Here is a 19,220-nt window from a genome sequence, read left to right as displayed (position 1 = left end):
AGAAACAGGTTCCACAAGGTTCGTCAGGACTGTATTTTGATACACAACTGCATTCGTTTTTACACCTTTCTCACAAAAATGTACCTCTGTTAAGCCCCAATAAGAAACTCCCAACCATACCATGAGCGAGGATAGAAAATGACCTCGTTGGACACGCGGAATACGGTTGCTCGCTTCGTCACTACTGTGTGCGTACACCTTATCATTTTGTTTGTTGTAGCTCTCTTTCTTCTACGGCAAAAATTTTTTCATCCGAAAAAAGAATTTTCCGATATTTTTTTCCCGCGTACCGCTTCAACAAAGCGCGGCATCTCTTCAGTCTCAGGTCCATTAGACGAGCATTCAAACGATGTCCTGTTTTTCTTCGATATGCCCGAAGCCCTAAGTCTTCATTTAACACCCTTTTCACCGTGGTTCTGCTTAACCCCATCTGAAGGGCCAACAGTTTCTGCTTTCGTTTGGGATTTCTTTGAATTCGCGCCTTCACAGCTTTTATCACTGCTGGAGTCCTAACAGACCGAGGGCGACCACTTCTTGACCTGTCATCTACACTAGAGTCTTCATTGTATCGTTTGATGGTACGATAAACGAATCTTTTGGTTATATTCAAATTTTTCAGTATGTTAAAAATTTGAATTGGCGCGTAACCGCAACGATGCAATGCAATAACTGCAACACGATCTTCTTTAAGCGTCCACTCCATATTTAAAAATGAGTAAAATTTCTAAAAGTATACATTTTTATTTTCATGAACAATTCGAAATTCGAATACAATAAACTTTTTTGTGGCCAGCATTCTAAAAGAAAAGTTTTTACTGTGTGACAATACTTATGACCTGACTAGTTACTTATCACCTTACAAGTAAGGCATAAAAAACTTTTTAAGGTTTACTGCATAAACATTTCTTGGTGGTATTTAAATCTATTTACGGGTAGTAATTTATCGGTTTTTGTTTTCTTTTATTGCATAGATGGGTTGACGTGCTCACGACGCACCTAGAGTTAGTGATTACGTAAGCTGATAAGCTGTTCCATCTTTCAAACCGAAACACATTATTGCGTCATGTGAATAAGCAGAGTGGTGGTACCTACCCGTGGGGACTCCTAAGACGTCCTATCACCACTAGATAAGCGAGATCTTATTGTAAAGGCACTCATCCACACAACACCATAAAACACTTCCTCACATATTCGAGCTATCGTTTCAATGTCTAGGCGGGTGAACTAAAACGATTGAGCTGGTTTTTTTCTACCTAGTCGCTGGTAGCTATTCCAGCGATACCCAGACGTGTAGGTGAGCTAACGAGCTCAACCTGAGAGAAAGAGAGAGAGCGAATTTGCTAACACCAGCTCTAGCAAGAGCAGTGCAGAATCGGAATCGCGACCCACTAAGAAGATCGCGCGAGAAACTCGGTCCCATAAGGAACTTCGTTCTAAAAATACCAAATTTTATTCGTCTTTCTGTATTTTGATAATGTAATACATAGTAAATCATAGTAAAGTGTTACTTCACACGTATTTAATAGTCTAGTTGTAGTTATTGTGAGTAAGGACGCGTGACGGTAGCCGACTTGCGAATTCCGTGTACCAAACTAAATTCGTTTAAGTTACTTTTTCTAATATTAGTTGATAGGACATGATAGTCATAATAAATATCTTATTGTGTTAAGTTAGGAAACTTTATTGAGTGTCATCATACCCACTAAATGTCTATAACCTGGTCTTTTTGATTGTTTAGATTTATGTGCCGAAAATACTTTAGTCAACAAACACCATGTGAATTTTTTGTAGTGTATTTTTATATGGCTGAACGAGCTCACGACCCATTTAGTTTTGTGCCTACCGGCTCCTGTCGTTATCACAACGCGAACACCGCCATTCATCTCGAGACTTGAAATAGAAGTTACGTTATTAGTGTATAACTGTTGTTCCACCCATCAATCAATCCAGAATGCATGATGGTTTCGCCACGGATATAAGCGGGCTGGTGATATCTACCCATGAGGCGTTACAAGGGGCTCTTTCTTTTTCTTCTCAGTAATTTCAGTATTATTGATGATCGTGATTCGATTTCTCTGCATTATCTTTTGCCTCGTTGACCGGCATTTCTAGTTGCTTAGTTACACGGAGTAGTAGCCTCTATACACAGCCCACTGAGTTTCTCGCCGAATCTTCTCAGTGGGTCGCGTTTCCAATCAGGTGGTAGATTCTGCGAAGCACTGCTCTTGCTAGGGCCAGTGTTAGCATCACTCTGGTTTGAGCCCCGTGCGCTCACCTACCAAACCTACCTACCTACCTACCTACCAAAAAAAAATATCTTTGGGCTTCGGCCTCTAAGCCTTTTACTCTTCTATTTTATCGGTAACCATGAGCAGAAGGTAATGTGCATTCGCGAAGCAGCTGCCATTGAACTATTAGCTCTCCCTTCGGAAGCGCTCGGGCAGCTGTCAGCAAATCCCATCCCTCCTGGCTGAGCCCATGCTCGCCCACCTGCCCTGGTAAAACTGTAAAGACCTCCGGGCCAACAGTAATACTTCCTTTCTAGTGTACTTACTATATTACATACTAGCGACCCGCCCTCGCTTCGCTTTTTTTTTTTTTTATTGCCCTTGTAGGCAGACGAGCGCACGGCCCACCTGATGGTGAGTGGTTACCGTCGCCCATGGACTTCAGCAATGCCAGGGGCAGAGCCAAGCCGCTGCCTACCGCTTAATACTCTCCACGAGCCTCGTTTGAAGGACATGTCATAGCGCTCGGGAAACACCGTGGAGGGGAGCTCATTCCATAGCCGGATGGTACGTGGCAAAAAAGACCTCTGGAAACGCACTGTGGATGACCGCAGTGGCTCCAGGTAGTATGGATGAACTCTACTCCGGTGACGGGCGGTGCGATGGTAAAAACGAGATGCCGGTATCATCTCGAACAATTCCTCAGAGTACTCGCTTCGTAAACTGTAATTTATTATTGATTTCTCCACTATTTAATGGATGTTATTATACATATAAACCTTCCTCTTCAATCACTCTATCTATTAAAAAAAACCGCATCAAAATCCGTTGCGTAGTTTTAAAGATTTAAGCATACATAGGGACAGAGAGATATAGGAACAGAGAAAGCGACTTTGTTTTATACTATGTAGTGAAGTTACTCATGTAATCTGTGACACTATCAATCGAGCCTTTTGTTTTGAGCTCTCGCAGCTAACGGAAGCCAAAGTCTTTTCAAGAAACCTGCAATTCCTTATCTATATCAGTTCCAAATACGATAGGACAGTTCGTGATTTGAGAAAATACATGTACAATATCTATAAACATAAAACAAAACGTAACTAATGTTTAGAAAAAATCAAAATGCAAAATACCCAAATTCGCAAAACGCAAAATACCGATTAGCAAAACAAAATATTAACTAGCATTAAAACGTCCTTTCAAATATAAATAGCCGTGAATTTTCAGTCTGCAGCTCAATCCTCCTTCATATTGTTTTACAGAACAATGGTTATTGTACAAATACCTAGCAGCCGGCGTGTCCTGCCAAAACAACGATAACCTCATCAATATGGGAAGTGTACTTCTTGTCAAGGCTTCCAATCTCCACCACAATGCATTTTAACTTGGCCGCAGTACAATTTCCGGTACAACCGTTTCCAATGCTGCACTCTCATTATCAATGACAGTGAATTGTATTATTATTATTTTAAGTATTCGTTCGGTTATATCTGTTGTGTTTTTTATGGCTGCGATGGGAGCATGCGGTTCACTTGATTAGCCGAAAATAGTGACCGACGTCAAGGGCACGGTCGCGCTACTGGCTGACGCAAACTATCCTCATGCCTCGTCTGTAAACAGCCACATCGGAACACTGAGGGAATACTGATGAGGTGCCTTCGTTCGTATTTATCGAACTACGCTAGAGTAGTTGCGTGATATTCTATAAAATTTCATTTTACAAATGACGCAATACCATTTGTGTAACTTGAACGCAATCCGTCAAGCATTGTGGACCAAAGAAGAAGAAAGGGAATAAAACTAATAGAATTTCTTATTTATACGTAATTATGGCAGCAGGACGCGTGTATTAGAAATTGATAGATATCACCTAGTAGATAAGATCCAAAGTCGCAAATGAATATACCGACCAGAAAAGTCAGCTAAGCGTACGTAAGGCCAGTAGAGTGAAGATATAGTGAGAGACGCTATAAGGTAAATGATTGCTAAAAAAAACCCAGCAAGATTAAGAAAATTAAGAAAAGCAAGAAAAAGAAGATCTAACAAGCTTAGATCTTCTCCTGTTAACAAACACGAGACGTAAACAATAAACTTAAACTTCTTCACTGTATGTATGTACCGAAACTGGGCAAGGAAACATTAAACTCACTAACCACTTGACCAACGACAGGGTTAATGAGGATCCAGAAGATGATCTAATAATTTTAACTGGAACACTACACAGTATATCATCGCCATCCAATTGAAATGGACTTCCTCTGATTGTTTACACAAAAGAAACCACGTTGTCCAAACGGCTCGCTGTTATGGTATCGGCTATTGAACGTCCTTCTGCGGAACAATGGAGATCATAAGTATAATAAATTCACGCTGATAAAAAAAGTAAAATATAATTTGAACCGTTCTTAGCTAAACAGAGAATTGAAACTTCTATGCATTCATTTAAACACAGTTAACCTTCCTATAACATAGTAGACACGGTCCTACAAAGTCCCGTGTTAAGCAAAACCATGTTATATGAGGCTAGAAGCCAGTACAAAAGAAGAGTAATTTTTCTCTACACATCTTCTTCTCTAAACATCTCAACTATGCCTGTCTGTATGTTTTTACATGCTCTACATAAAAAATGAGCATTAAAATTTCGGTTATTTCCATATATTGTGTGTTCATAGTTAATGTAATTTTCTAAACACATATAATAATTTTAAACAAAAATCTCGCTATGGTGTTGTAAAACTACAATGTTATAAGAGGGCATTGCGGACTTTTTCGTGTTAGATTGGACTTGTATAAGATAAAAATGTTTCTTCTTACCCTTATCCCAATCGTGTGAGTTGGGCGCAGCATAAACCCCCGTATCGTGCTGCATAGGAATTTGGCATGACGTCAATCCTCCTCGGATTATATCTTCAGTAAGTAGTAAAAGCCAATCGTAGTTTAAGCATTTAAGTTGGACTTACGAATTAAGGTACAAAACCAACAAAGATGCGTAAGACACCTCTGTCGTTGGAATGGGGAACCAAAGTTTGGGTGGAGGAATGACGGAGTGGTACAGTGGGTTCGATGTCCACTACACGGCACCAAGGTTCGGTAACAAAAGCCCCATAAAAATTCGCGCAATGTTTTGACTGCAAATTACGCGTCTTTTTCTGTAGCTGTAACACCAAAAATTTTCCCTTCAAATAATAAAAGTATAATGACTTCGAACTGTAAACATGACCTTCAAATGAAGACGGAATATAATTTAACGAGAAAGTGAAAGTATCGTAGACCTTAACATCACCTTATTAACATAAAATAAATTGATTTCCACAACATAAAGAGTCGTGGTGTATTTATTGATGAGGCAATTTCATTTCACTTTTACCTATGTTTAATGCTGAGCTTTTCAATATTTTCTTTTTGTATGCAATAATAAAATATTTAAATGTAATCAATGCCGTCACCCACCTTCAGGTTTAAGGTCGAAGTCCTAATTTCTTTAGGGGTATCTCAGCCATAAATAAACGCATTACTGTTTCCTGACAAAAACATGCATGATGCTAGTACCTCTTCCTCCAGTCGTGCTCCTCGTGTCTGAGGGTCGAGACCACCTCCACTTATGATATTCGTCCTGCCGACGTTGTGCCATCCTATCTTCAGCAACTTGAAGAGCATCGTAAATGGTAGAATCAAGGTATGCAGTTGGAACAGCGCCTCTACCGGAAAATGTAGGCAAACGTTCCAACTCCATACAAATTTGAGTTAACTTTTACGCTATCGAGAACGTTAAAAAACTCACACTAAGCCCACAGATGTTATAAGAAAGATTTTCTATACTTAATATTATAAAGAGGAAAGATTTGTTTGTTTGTTTGTTTCGAATAGGCTCCGAAACTACTGGACCGATTTGAAAAATTCTTTTTCCATTAGAAGCCGACATTGTCCCTGATGAACATAGGCTACTTTTTTTTTAAATTTTTTTTTTTTTTTGTTTCATGTGTGTTTTAATGTTTCCGAAGCGAAGCGAGGGCGGGTCGCTAGTATATTATAATATTTTAGTAAACAATGATTAAAACAGTGATACTAGTACAGAGTTTTTTTTTTTTAAAGTCCTTTTATAATAAATACCAGAAGACGATTTAGCATGCATTCCGACGACGTCTACAGTTATACATACTGGGGTATTAGGTGTAAAACAACGTGTGGCCTTCGTTGTCTTTGTAAATGTCTTTTGTTACCTAAATATAGGTTTCTGTGTTGACAATGTTTACGTGCGGAAAGAAGTAACGCTTTCTTTTTGCTACGGAGATTATTTTTTTTATGAGTAATATTCGTTGATGGTAATTGAAATTTGATGAGTTTGTTTTTGTGTAGCTCCAACTACCGGAGCCCGTATACAGGTTAACATCTCAGTCTGCCTATAGTCGCATGAAACTAAGCTCTCAATTGGACAAGGAAAAGCGTATTGTTATGTGCAAAACAGAAAGCGTCATCGCTTTGTGTCAGAGCATTGACTAAAAACATTGTATTTGAGTTAAATAACAATTTGACGACTATGTTTATTAATTATTATTAATGAGTCAGGCTTCTATGTCGATAACGCCATACGAACGCTTATTCGCTAATAGCGACTCGCGCGCCATCTAGCGTCCGTTCAAGCGAAAACAAAAACAAAGTTTCAACGATCACGTATGTAAACCACAAGCGTCGCACGAACAAGAACTAATAAAAACAAAGATGTGTGGTGTCGTGGAACACCGGATAGGAACGAAGTTCCTTATTATAAAAATATTAATTTTAAGTTCTATTCGAGGTATAAAGAAAATAATTATTCGGGTATACATTTTTTATAATATTATGATTTTTTTATTGATAAAAATAAAAAAACTACTTTACAAAGTTATCAACTTCATTTTATTCACAATGATTTATAAAAAAATATATAATAAAAATATGTAATTTTTTGTACGTTATTACAAAGTTAAATCGTACACTGTGTGCATTACTAATAAAAATCTTACGCTACGGACGTTTTTTCCCGGTTAGGTTACCCCTCCGCATCGTCCCATAAGGAACATCGTTCCAATAATATCATAAAAAGTCGATTAACTTCCTGAAATCATTTTTTTTTGTAGATGGGTTAACGATCTCTCGATCCATCTGGTGTTAAGTATCTATCGAAACTCCTAAACATCACAAAGTGAATACCATCACCCACCCTGAGACTTTAAGCCTCATTTCTATAGTGATTACGGAAATTTTTGCGGGCATGATTTTACCATCCATTCCATCGCCCGTTTTCCATTCGATTCCATCATCATCTTAGTTCGTGAGCACCAGTTCATGTTTGATATTAAGTACGTATTTGGTTAGAAAACTCCCTACTAGTCTTTGGCATTGTAAAATCGTTGGACACGCGTACACCGGACGTCTTATTATTTAGACAACGACGTCTTCCCTGCAAGGGGTGAATTTAGAAAGCTTGCTCTGTCCACTTTTCGCTTATGCAAATAATTATAAAGACAGTGCGCTCTAGCGTATGTATATATTACTATTACAATCCGTAAACGATCATTAGATAACATGGTGTCAGTGCCTACTACATCGCGTGTTGCAGAATGATTTCCATCACGTCTTTACCTCGCTTTCTAAGGAGTTAACCGCTTTGTAAATTTCAAATTGTCTGTCAGTTGTAAAGCAAAGCACGCGTCGCATTACGTAACGTTTATCGCTCTACCTCTGTACAATTCCTAATGGGTTTCTGAATTAGGTTAAGATTATATTTTATGTGGTTTTCATATTATTTGTTTTTTTTTTTATATGTTTTAGAATGATTTATTTTTAGTATTACTTTTCGATAAGGGGAGTCCCCGTCTAGGTTTTTCCCTGGTGCTACGATGTTTTCTTCAAACTAGGCTTAAAGAATAGCATTACTTGTTGTCAATTGGTAACAATGAGCGCTTTTATTCTGGTGGCGTGAAGTCTTTCCTCATCGACATGCTAAAGCTAAAAAACTGGGCTTTATTTTCTGTTCGATACTAAAGTATTTGATAGGGGAATAGAGTTCAGGAACCATATGTCGTTAAGCGGCTATCGGCGTGCTTCAGAACGTGAACATCGCTGCCCAGAAGTTGAAGGTTTAATTAGATTAGGTTAAACAACTGTATCTTCAAACCAAAACATAGAATTCCACCGCGTCAGAAATATGCCGGATGGGGGGCGGGAGATATGTGTCAGCTTGCAATATGCCGTGCTAACGAAATTAGGGAAAGAGGAACAGATAATAAAAAGTAAAACCTACCTATTTAGATTATCATTATTTTATTGCCACCGTAGTTAGCCAACCGTACCGACCGACCTGAAGGTGAGTGGTTATTGTCCCTCATGGACGCTAACAATGCCAGAGGCACAACTAAACCGCTCCCTCCCGCTGAGTAGTCTACGCAAGCCTCGTTTGAAGGAGAACATAATTTTTACTGGTGGTAGGACCTCTTGTGAGTCCGCGCGGGTAGGTACCACGACCCTGCCTATTTCCGCCGTGAAGCAGTAATGTGTTTCGGTTAGAAGGGTGGGGCAGCCGTTGTAACTATACTTGAGACCTAAGAACTTATATCTCAAGGTGGGTGGCGCATTTACGTTGTGGATGTCTATTGGCTCCAGTTACCACTTAACGCCAGGTGGGCTGTGAGCTCGTCCACACATCTAAGCAATAAAAAAAAAAAACATTTCTTGGAGCTCAGGAAACACCGTGGAGAGAGGCTCATACCAGAGTGGGATGCTACGTGGCAAAAAAAGACCTCTGGAAACGCACTGTGGATCAACGCAATGGTTCTAGTTAGTATAGAACTTTGCTCCGGTGGGGGGCGGTACGATGGTAAAAATAATGGAACCATCTCAAATAACTCCTAAGAGCACTCCCAATGGAAGATACGGATCAATACTCGAAACTGCGTCGACCTGGAGGTCCCAAATTATAAAAGTATTTATTGAATAATGAATATACCTAAACATAAAACTAAACCCTAATCACAATTTGATGAGTTGAGGTCATGAACAATCGACTTTATGATTCTAATATATATATTTTTTGTTTTTATCGATGCACAAAACAAATTACAATCATAGAAATTATAAGTTTAAATGTTTAACATAATAATCTAGATTGCAATTCAAAACAGGTGCATACAGAAAAAAAATAAAAATTTAATTATTGAACAGATGCCTAAATACCATGTACACACACACACACACAAAACCGCACGCACATGTTGAGAAATAAAGTATGGTTTTTCACATGTGACGAAATCAGTTAACAAGTTTCAAGTTCTAATTGCTTGTACCAAACTACGGCGGGGGTCATAAATTCTAAACGTGAAAATGTTTCACTCAACTGCGCTATTAGTCATAAAGTCATTAGTCATTCTGCAAATTGTACTAATAATAATTTATCATCATTTCCGTTAGATGGTTGCAATGGAGTTGCAGTTATAAATTCGAAATGAATACTGTCACTAACCAAAAAGTTTTAGAAAACGGTCATGTTGAGCCACAAAACCGAATTAATTGGATACGCCTGCCCATCACGCAGTGGGTCACTCGTTGCCTAGGCGCGTACTATGGCCTCAACACGCTATGTATAGTTGAAAATAGCTCACCGCTCAGAGCCGCACTAAGCGACCGCCTCAGTCAATGCACTGTGTATACAAACTGAGGCTTCCTATGTTTGACACTTCCTACCTACCACACCCTTTGCCCTAGGCCAGCTCTGTGGACTCTCACTTGGAGTTGCATTCATGACGCAGCCAAGTCAGTAGCGTTGATAAAATTTACAACGAACTCCAATTTGTGCTGGAAGAACCTAGTTGGATACACCCGCCCATCACGCATTGGATCACTCGTTGACTAGGCCCGTACTGTGGCCTCAACGCGCTACTATGCATAGTTGAAAATAGCTCGCTCTAATTCGCTCGGAGTCGCACTAAGCGACCGCCTCAGTCAATGCATGCAATGCGGTGTTTCCCGAGCGCTATGACATGTCCTTCTTCAAACGAGGCTTGTGGAGAGTATTAAGCGGTAGGCAGCGGCTTGGCTCTGCCCCTGGCATTGCTGAAGTCCATGGGCGACGGTAACCACTCACCATCAGGTGGGCCGTATGCCCGTCTGCCTACAAAGGCAATAAAAAAAAAAAAAAAACAAAAAAAAAAAAAAAAAAAAAAAAAAACAAAAAAAAAAAAAAAAAAATGCACTGTGTACACAAACTGAGGCTTCCTATGCTTAAGACTTTGCGCCCACTACCGCCACTGCCTTAGGCCGGCTCTATGCACTCTCACTTGAGTCGCATTCAAGACACAGTCAAATCACTAGCGTTGATAAAATTTAGAAAGAACTCCCAGTTATGCTAGAGGACACTGCTGCTCGGATCTGAATGCTAGTTTTGCGAAAGAAATAAGTAGGACACGAACTGGATCCACTATATTCGTCTGCTAGCTTAATAAAAATTAAACTTTCGCTAACAAACGACTCGTACCATTGTGGACACGACCTGGACACGGCGGAGCATACGCTCGCTGTCTGCCCCGCTTGGGAGGTGCAGCGCCGTGTCCTGGTCGCAAAGATAGGACCTGACTTGTCGGTGCCTGGCGTCGTGGCGTCGATGCTTGGCGGCGATGAGTCATGGAAGGCTATGCTCGACTTCTGCGAGTGCACCATCTCGCAGAAGGAGGCGGCGGGGCGAGTGAGGCAAAGCTCTCCTCACTACGCAGAAACCCGCCGCCGCCGAGCAGGGGGTCGGGACCGGGGTCGTATCCGTGACCTGGCCCCCTAAGAGCTAGGGGTCCCACCCGTCTTGTGCGGGGAGAGACCCAGACGTGGGGTGGCGTGCTTTGCACGCTCACCCGCAGTAGGAAGCCGGGTGATGGTAGACCGCGTTCCCCCAACCGCTCTGGGGGAAGGTGTAACGCGGCGCCATCAAAGCGGGCTCTCGGCCCGCTGAACGAGGGAACCGGTGGTCGTGTCGCTGGCGGCCGCCGGTCCGGCGTCCGTGGGACGGTGGGATGGATGTAATGTGCTCTGCGTCAACCCTGTCCCGCCGTTTCAATAGCCCCGACTGGGCTCCGGCCCGGTCCGAGGTAGGGCGCCGGTTGTGAGCGGCAGGAGTTTTTAGTGAGGTTCAACTCCCACATACCCCACCTGCCGCGCGGGTGGGGATCCGGCGATTTTCTCCTGTGGAAAAAAAAAAAAAAACAAACGACTCGTGCGAGCCCAACGATGAACCCGGTTCTATTACCATTAAATTTCAAACGCTCATAAAATTATGTAACTCAATATTAATTGCCCATGTGATTTCCGATAATCGATAAAGTAATTGCGCAATATAAAAATTGATACTTTTTTTCGGTCGTAATGACATAACTGGTATTTGTTACACTTCGTGCATATCGGTATTTTGGTGGAATTTATGTTCAACGTGTTCTTTGCTCCTCGACCGATAGTGATACATAAATAGATATATACGCAATAGTTAATGATGAAAATACTTATAAATACAAACAATAATATATTTAATATATAGAACTGGTGGTAGAGATAAAATATTGTGATATTTAACGAGTATTTTTGATGATACTCAAGCTGAAACAGATGATTTGAATGTGAAAAGACTTAATAATATATAATTATTATTATCGGAAATACTATATTTGTTTTATTTTTCTGTTGCAGATGGCGTAGATAAGCATACACAGGCCTCTAACATCGAGGCTCTTGAAACTAATGGAAGCTGTACATACAAAAGAACTTATAATAATCAGTGACGACGCAAAACAACACGGCACGGTCAAGGCATTGCTGAGAAACTTCAGAGTGACCGAAAAAGAAATGGCTATCAAAGAGAACCAAAACGATACTAACAAATGTGTTTACTCGGTACCCATAACGCCAGCGATACAAACAGCTAGAACGAAATCAATTAGTGAAGCGAAGAAAGCCTTCCTGAATGCAACAGTTAGTCCCAATGCCCCTCCCACAAAACCGGACAAAAGGATCGAACCAACAGTACATTATGCACAACTAGATATTATAACGAAAAGCGAAGACACGAGAAGCACTGGCGGAGGACATGACTTAAAAACATCAAGTGATGTTAAGAGCAAAGAAACGCCAAACGAAGCGACCCACGCTGGGAGTCATGTTAAGAGAAAAATAGATCCGAATCAAAGAAAAGTCAGCTTTAAAATTAAAACTGCCGGAACATTCCACAAGAGGCCGCCTATCGCTGCGAAAACCGTCACCGTGGCGACCAGCAATGTTTCAGAGCTCACACATAAATTTAATCTATTAAATCAACCGCACAATTCTCCTAAGCATTCAAAGCTCGCCAAAACAATAGAAGGCCTACAAACAGCACGGCGTTCAGTCAGTAACAGCTCTACGCCGTCATCAACGCTCAGTTCCAGCCCTAACATCAAAATAGTCGTTCGCCAGAAGCGGGGTTCTAAAAAGAGAAATCACAGGAAAAGATGTTCTAGCATGGACTCTATAGACAAATTAATAATCACGGATAATGATTCTACGAAAATCCGAGTCATACGCTCCAAATCTGACGGAATCAAAGCACCGAAGTACCAAAGCTCGAAAAAGAAATTAAAATACCACGATTCGAACGAACATCAAAACGGGTCTGATTCAGTCGACGGTCTTGCCGCTAAATCTGTTATTAATGAACCAGAGAAAGATATAAAAGCAACAGGAAACAATGTCAAAAGTGTTATCAAGAAATTTGAATGTGAAATAAATGCTCAAACAATTAATACAAATACGATTAAGAAGCAACCTGATCCAGCAAAAAGTATAGTACCATTAAAAGAGAAACCCAAAGTACCTGAGAAAAAATCGTCGATAGTGTTAACAAAGAACATTGTCGTTAAAGACGGCATTCCAAAGATTAAGACGATTAGACCGATTTCGAATTCTAATGAAACTCCAAGAAAAACACAGGCGGCAAATCCTGATTCAACTTTGGTCCCAAAAAAGAAGGAACTAATATACGATAGAAAAAAATACAAAACAAATTACATACACACGGAAAAGCTTCCATTGAAGGTGGTGGAAATAATTCCCGAGGACATTGAAAATACTTCTAGCTTAGTAAAAGACCAAATAATTACAAATATATCAAATGAAACTTCGATAAATATCACTCGTGTATCGGTCACAACGGAATCGAAGGCACAAGACGTAGAACCACCGATAATTCCAAATGAATCTTTTTTATGGCGTAGGAAAAGCAGCACCCAAATTTACGCAGAATCTGATTTATCATCACCTGCTGATATATCATCATGCAGTTTCATAACTATCACTACAAATGATAATTCCATCTCTTGTGACGAAGCCGCAGAAGAACAGTCGCAAACCATTGAAGTGAAAGAATCTCAGATGAATGTGAACGCTTGTGAGAAGAATATGGATTTTGAAAGCGATTTAGTTGAAGCATACAACAAGGAAATTTTAGTTGGATACACCCCTAAACCTCAGAAGGAGCCAGTCATAGAAGACGATTATGAGGTATTAGAACCCAGGGAATCTGAAAACATCGTTGTAATTCCAGTCAAACAGGTCGATATGACATCTAAAATGAACTGCCCTTTGCCTGAAATACCAAAACAAACTAGTACTGAGTCATCCGAATCTGACGATAAAGAAAACATATATCAGTGTCTATTAGAGATGAGGTCACACCCTGAAGGCGACGAGAGCAGTCTCCATAATTATGAATTATGCGAAAACGAATTAGAAGAACGAACGCGAGGAGACGGAGACAGCGATGATGGATACGAATACTGCAAATCGCCGATAAAACCTTACTGCCTAACGTCCAGCTCAGGAATACAAATAGCCGAAGACTACAAACCCTACAGTAAAGATAACAACAAAAACTATGCTATTTCAAAGTCCGTAAGCGGCACTTCCACGGTCAGCTATGAAAAGATCGGATGCGATCGAATATACGAGAAGATCCCGCCGCGACCTCCGAAATCCAAAGACAGCAGTCCCACTTACAGCGACAGGCACTCTTTCATATCGGACTATATCGAAAGCGAAAATATATACGATACAATAAAGCATGGCGATGGATCTTTATCGCACTGCTACGAGAGCATACCAAACAGTCCGAGCATGGTGAAGTTGCGGAATAACTTAAAGAAGCAGCTGGCGTCTGCTGTTCAGAAGCGATTGTCCTTCGACACTGTCTCCAACATTAGCCAGTCAACTTTGTCGAGCGAACAGAAAACGAATAGCATATACGGCCAGAGATCAGTGATAAGCTTTAATGGACAAGAAGTGGCTTTTCAAGTGCCGTGCAGCGAGACCAGTGTCAGTGATAGAAGCGATCGTAGCGACGATTGGGTTGATGTTTCTGATGAGGAGAAAAATGAACAGAAAATTGTCATGTAAGTATTGAATTCAGTATTGTATGATTGATTAGTTTGATAAGGATTAAGATTTTAATAAACCTTAAAGTGATTTCGGCGTTCCGGTTTCAATGTTGAAACAAACCTTCTACATAGAATTGAGACTAGTCTCGAGTCTCAAATTGGGTGGCGACATTCGCGTTATGATGTCCACCGGCTCCGGTCAGTAAAATGACGAAAACAATAATTTTAACCTTTAATTTTTTATGTCAATTAACATGGCACGAAAACGGCATATATCGTCCTAACACCCTCCGTGATAAACAGAAACCAGATTAGTTTTATCTGTGACCTAAAATAGACCCGTGCGGGCATCAATATTCCCATACAAAAGAGCAAACATTCTTATCATTCACATGTAATACACAGTTTATTAATTCAGTAATGTAAACACATCGAATGAATTCACACATGCTCTTTGTAATTAACGGTAATTTAATAGTTTAAATGAAATGGAAGTTTTGTTTTGTAGTGTACGAGAAAGGAGCAGAGGCAGGAAGAGCCCTATCAGCTGGTCGCAGAAAGTAAGACATCAATGGCTGAATTCTCCAAAGAAAAGTGATAGCAAAGGTAGGTCGCGAGTTGTGCTTTTTTTGTGGTCAATACGGAAATAATTGTTAACAGCGCCATCTCTCGAACGATATTGGAACATATCGTATTTACCAATATATCTGCTTTAATCCGACCAAAGATGGCTTTGTTACAATAATAGTTTTTTTTTTAAACAAATTTATTGCGGAAATCATTTATGTGCATTTAACAAATTTTAAATTCTTTGTGCAGATTAAAAAGCCTTTGTAAATTACTAGTTATCGATTTAAAAAATAAGAGTCGAGTGAGTTATAATGTCGAGTGGTAAAGATCTTAGAAGTGGTTTCTTTAAATGAATCATCATCTTATCATTAAAATTTAAAGTAACATAAATTACTTATATAAACAAGGCAAATCATGTCGCAAGTTCACGAACTCGCCGCACCTACCAGTGGGCGGCGGTTAATGGGTTGCCGGATTCCAAAGTGCACAGCCGCCGGCGCCTGTCGCGATCTGTCCGCCTTGTTTACATCACTTATTACGCCCGTCTTACGAAAAGATGTATACAAAACTAGCCGTACTCGCCCGCTTCGCTGGGCATTTAAAATTAACATTATTATTTATTGTCATTATTATTAGGGAGGCCAACACTCATATAAATATTAGCCTATTCATTAAGTACATGTATTTTCTACACGGATACCAAGTTTCAAGTCAATCGGTTGCATGGTTCAGTAGCTATAACGGAACATCCGTAAAAACCACTAGATTTATATACAGTCAAACCTGGATAAGCGAGAGTTCAAGGGAGCACAATTTCATTCTCGCTTATAGAGGTTTCTCTCTAACCCGAGCTTCTCGCTAATGCTCCCTCTGCATTTCATTTCGCGATTTTTCGGATTCAAACGCATTCACTATTTTAAGTTTATCACTTCATGACAGTGCCTTAATTTTCCGTTTTGACATGATGCAGAACAGAACTTTCTTTCGCAATTGATTAACGATAAACTGAGTGAGTCCGACAAACAGGACGGTACACAGGCACACGTGTCCATTCGAAAATAATGCGATAAAATAACAACGTAATTTGTTTCACGAAACAGATTAAGTTCAATATTGACGAGAAAACAATACAAAAACAATGGTAGGAAGTTCCACGAAAGTTAAGAATGAGTGATAAAATAGCAGATGTTAAATTTGTAATTTGTTTTGTCATTTGTTCCTCCTAAATAATATAAATAAATAAAGCTCGACTGTCGCTTAAAGAGGTATAGATAAGTAGCAGTCTCACTTACGGAGGTCCATGAGGGAAAAACGACTCTCTCTTACAGAGGTTTCTGTTTCTCGCTAATAGAGGTTTTGGGAGCTTAAAATGACGGGTCCTGGCTATTACTCTCACTTATAGAGTTTTCTCACTTATCCAGTTCTCACTTACCCAGGTTTGACTGTATTAGTATAGAATATATGGAGTAGAGTTCATCCATACTACCTGGAGCCACTGCGGTCATCGACAGTGCGTTTCCAGAGGTCTTTTTTGCCACGTACCATCCGGCTATGGAATGAGCTCCCCTCCACGGTGTTTCCCGAGCGCTATGACATGTCCTTCTTCAAACGAGGCTTGTGGAGAGTATTAAGCGGTAGGCAGCGGCTTGGCTCTGCCCCTGGCATTGCTGAAATCCTTGGGCGACGGTAGCCATTCATCATCACGTGGGCCGTTTGCTAATCTGCCTACAAGGGTAATAAAAAAAAACTACATTTTCCAATTAAAATATGTATCTTAGAAATCTGACAGCTACATATATCTGGATACTATCAACCATATTTAACAATACACAAATTTGACTACAAGGATTAAGATACATTGTTTGGTTATTTGACGTCGGGACGCGTGAACTAGTTCACTACCTGTGTGCTTGTTGCGAGTTTTTTAACGTTCTCGATCGCGTGAAAGTTAACTCAAATTTATATTCAGTTAGAACAGCGTCCCTAGCGGCAAACGTAGCCAAACGTTCTAATTCCTACAAATTTTAGTGAAATATTTCGATTTCGTTAAAAATCTCGGACTAAGTACACTGATGTTCATTAGTTACCGGAAATCTATAAACAATACTATTTTTTTTTTTATTTTTTTTTATTGCCCTTGTAGGCAGACGAGCATACGGCCCACCTGATGGTGAGTACTAAGCCGTTACCCACCTTGAGGCGTGAGGTCGCAGACCTAATTGCATTATATAACGGCTGTGCCACCTGTCAAGGTAGAAACGAATGATTTTACAGCAGAAATACACAAAATGGTCGTATATTCCCGCGCGGACTCCCAACACGCCAATGAAGTGCCTTAAACTTATCTTACCGTTGTCAATAGGAACGTGACACTAAAATTAGGGTTTCCACTTGTCTATCGGGCAACGATAATATACACGAGACAAGAAAAAGTACTTCATTCAGGACGTTCAGGAATAGAGATTGATCAACGCGGCGATCAAAATACAGGAACTGTATAATGCGAATTTTTTTTATTGCTTAGTTTCTTGGACGAGCACAGGGCCCACCTGACGTTAAGTGGTTACCGGAGCCCATGGACATCGACAACGTAAATGCCGCCTTCCTTGAAATATGAGTTCTTAAGTCTTCGTTTTTACAGTACAACGGCTGCCCCACCCTTCAAACCGCAACGCATTAGTGCTTCACGGCAGAAATAGGTGTGGATAGTAAAACCTACCCGTGCGGATTCACAAGACGTTCTACCAACGGAGATTTAGGCATGCAATCCCGAAACACGCGACGCGACAACCCTAAAAGTACAGTCTATTGATTTTTCCTCGAGTAACGGGGTTAGGCGAACGATCGATACTATTTCTGCCCTAGTTCTTTCTTATCGATCTAGTGAAGTTCTCAGATAAGTGACAACGCTTTTAGGACTGTGAATTTTATTTGAATGCTCTAGGTAGTTGACTAACTTCAAGGTATTCTAGGTAAGTAGGTCTTCAAGGTCTGTTATATGTTTTCCGGAGCCCACGGACATCGCCTACCTTGAGGCCGAAATCTTGATTCTATTGTGCAGCGGTCTAGAAACTGGAACACATGGTTACTTCGCGACTAAAATGACAAGGATGATGGTAATTACGTTAAATTATATATTTTATGGTACTATAATTTTTGTTACACGAATTATTCAGAATTATGAAGTACCAACTTTCAAAGATACCATTTAAAATGTAATGAGTACTATTTATAAAAAAAAAGGTGCCTTCCTACTGCGGAATTTGAACATAGGCACAATCGCACCACTCGATCCGGGCGTCTTATCCTCTGGGCCACGACAACTTGAAATTGTCTATTGCGCAATGTAGGTCATGAATTAGATTCGAGCTAAATCTATATACATTAATACGTGAAGGAAAAACTTTGTATCCCTTTTTACGAAAATTGCGCGGACGAAGGAGTATGAAATTTCCCAAACTTATAGAGAATATAGAGAAGGAGTACAGAATGTTAATATTTTTTTAAATTATGCCTAAAAATACATTAAATCAATAAGAAAAACATTACACACACTACCATCATTACCGTCTATTTGACGCACATACGCATGCATACTATTTATTGATTGTCAAACGTTTGTTCTTGACGTCTGTGATCAAATTGAGAATGGATTAAATATTGTTTGTCTTTATTAATATTTTTCTATAGTGTAGTCTTGGCGAAATTTGTGATTATAGAAGTATAATAGTCTTTGAAAATAGAATCATAATAGTGTACAAACTTATAATTTTTATATTATAATTAATTATAGTCGAATTTCGACTACCGGGCGACCACTAGTAATAGTAAATGTAGATTTGAAGGGTGGTACTGTAAAAACCTTAGACCTTAGAACTCTTGTCCCTATATGGGTGGCGACATTTACGTTGTATGTACGTTACATCAGTTACGTTATCTACGGACTCCGATAACCACTTAACACCAGCTTGGCCGTGAGCTCGTCCACACTTCTAACTAATAA

The 19,220-nt window shown here is 40.0% G+C and overlaps 1 protein-coding gene across 6 annotated transcripts in view; it reads left to right on the top strand.

The window, feature by feature from the left end:
• The window catches only part of LOC114246952 (uncharacterized), a 152,156-nt gene that overhangs the window by 74,241 nt on the left and 58,695 nt on the right, over positions 1–19,220 (top strand). For all 6 annotated transcript variants that reach the window (XM_089730711.1, XM_089730715.1, XM_089730713.1 and 3 more), the window contains 2 exons: positions 11,931–14,662; positions 15,156–15,253. In XM_089730711.1, coding sequence (XP_089586837.1) covers positions 11,982–14,662; positions 15,156–15,253 — 2,779 coding nt within the window. In that variant the 5' untranslated portion in view covers positions 11,931–11,981. The remainder of the gene's footprint in view (positions 1–11,930; positions 14,663–15,155; positions 15,254–19,220) is intronic.

This window comes from Bombyx mandarina, chromosome 10 (genome assembly GCF_030267445.1).
Source record: "Bombyx mandarina strain Sakado chromosome 10, ASM3026744v2".
Lineage (NCBI taxonomy): Eukaryota > Metazoa > Arthropoda > Insecta > Lepidoptera > Bombycidae > Bombyx > Bombyx mandarina.
The sequence above is the reverse complement of the archived record's forward strand: the minus strand, read 5'-3'. Positions and strand labels throughout refer to the sequence as shown.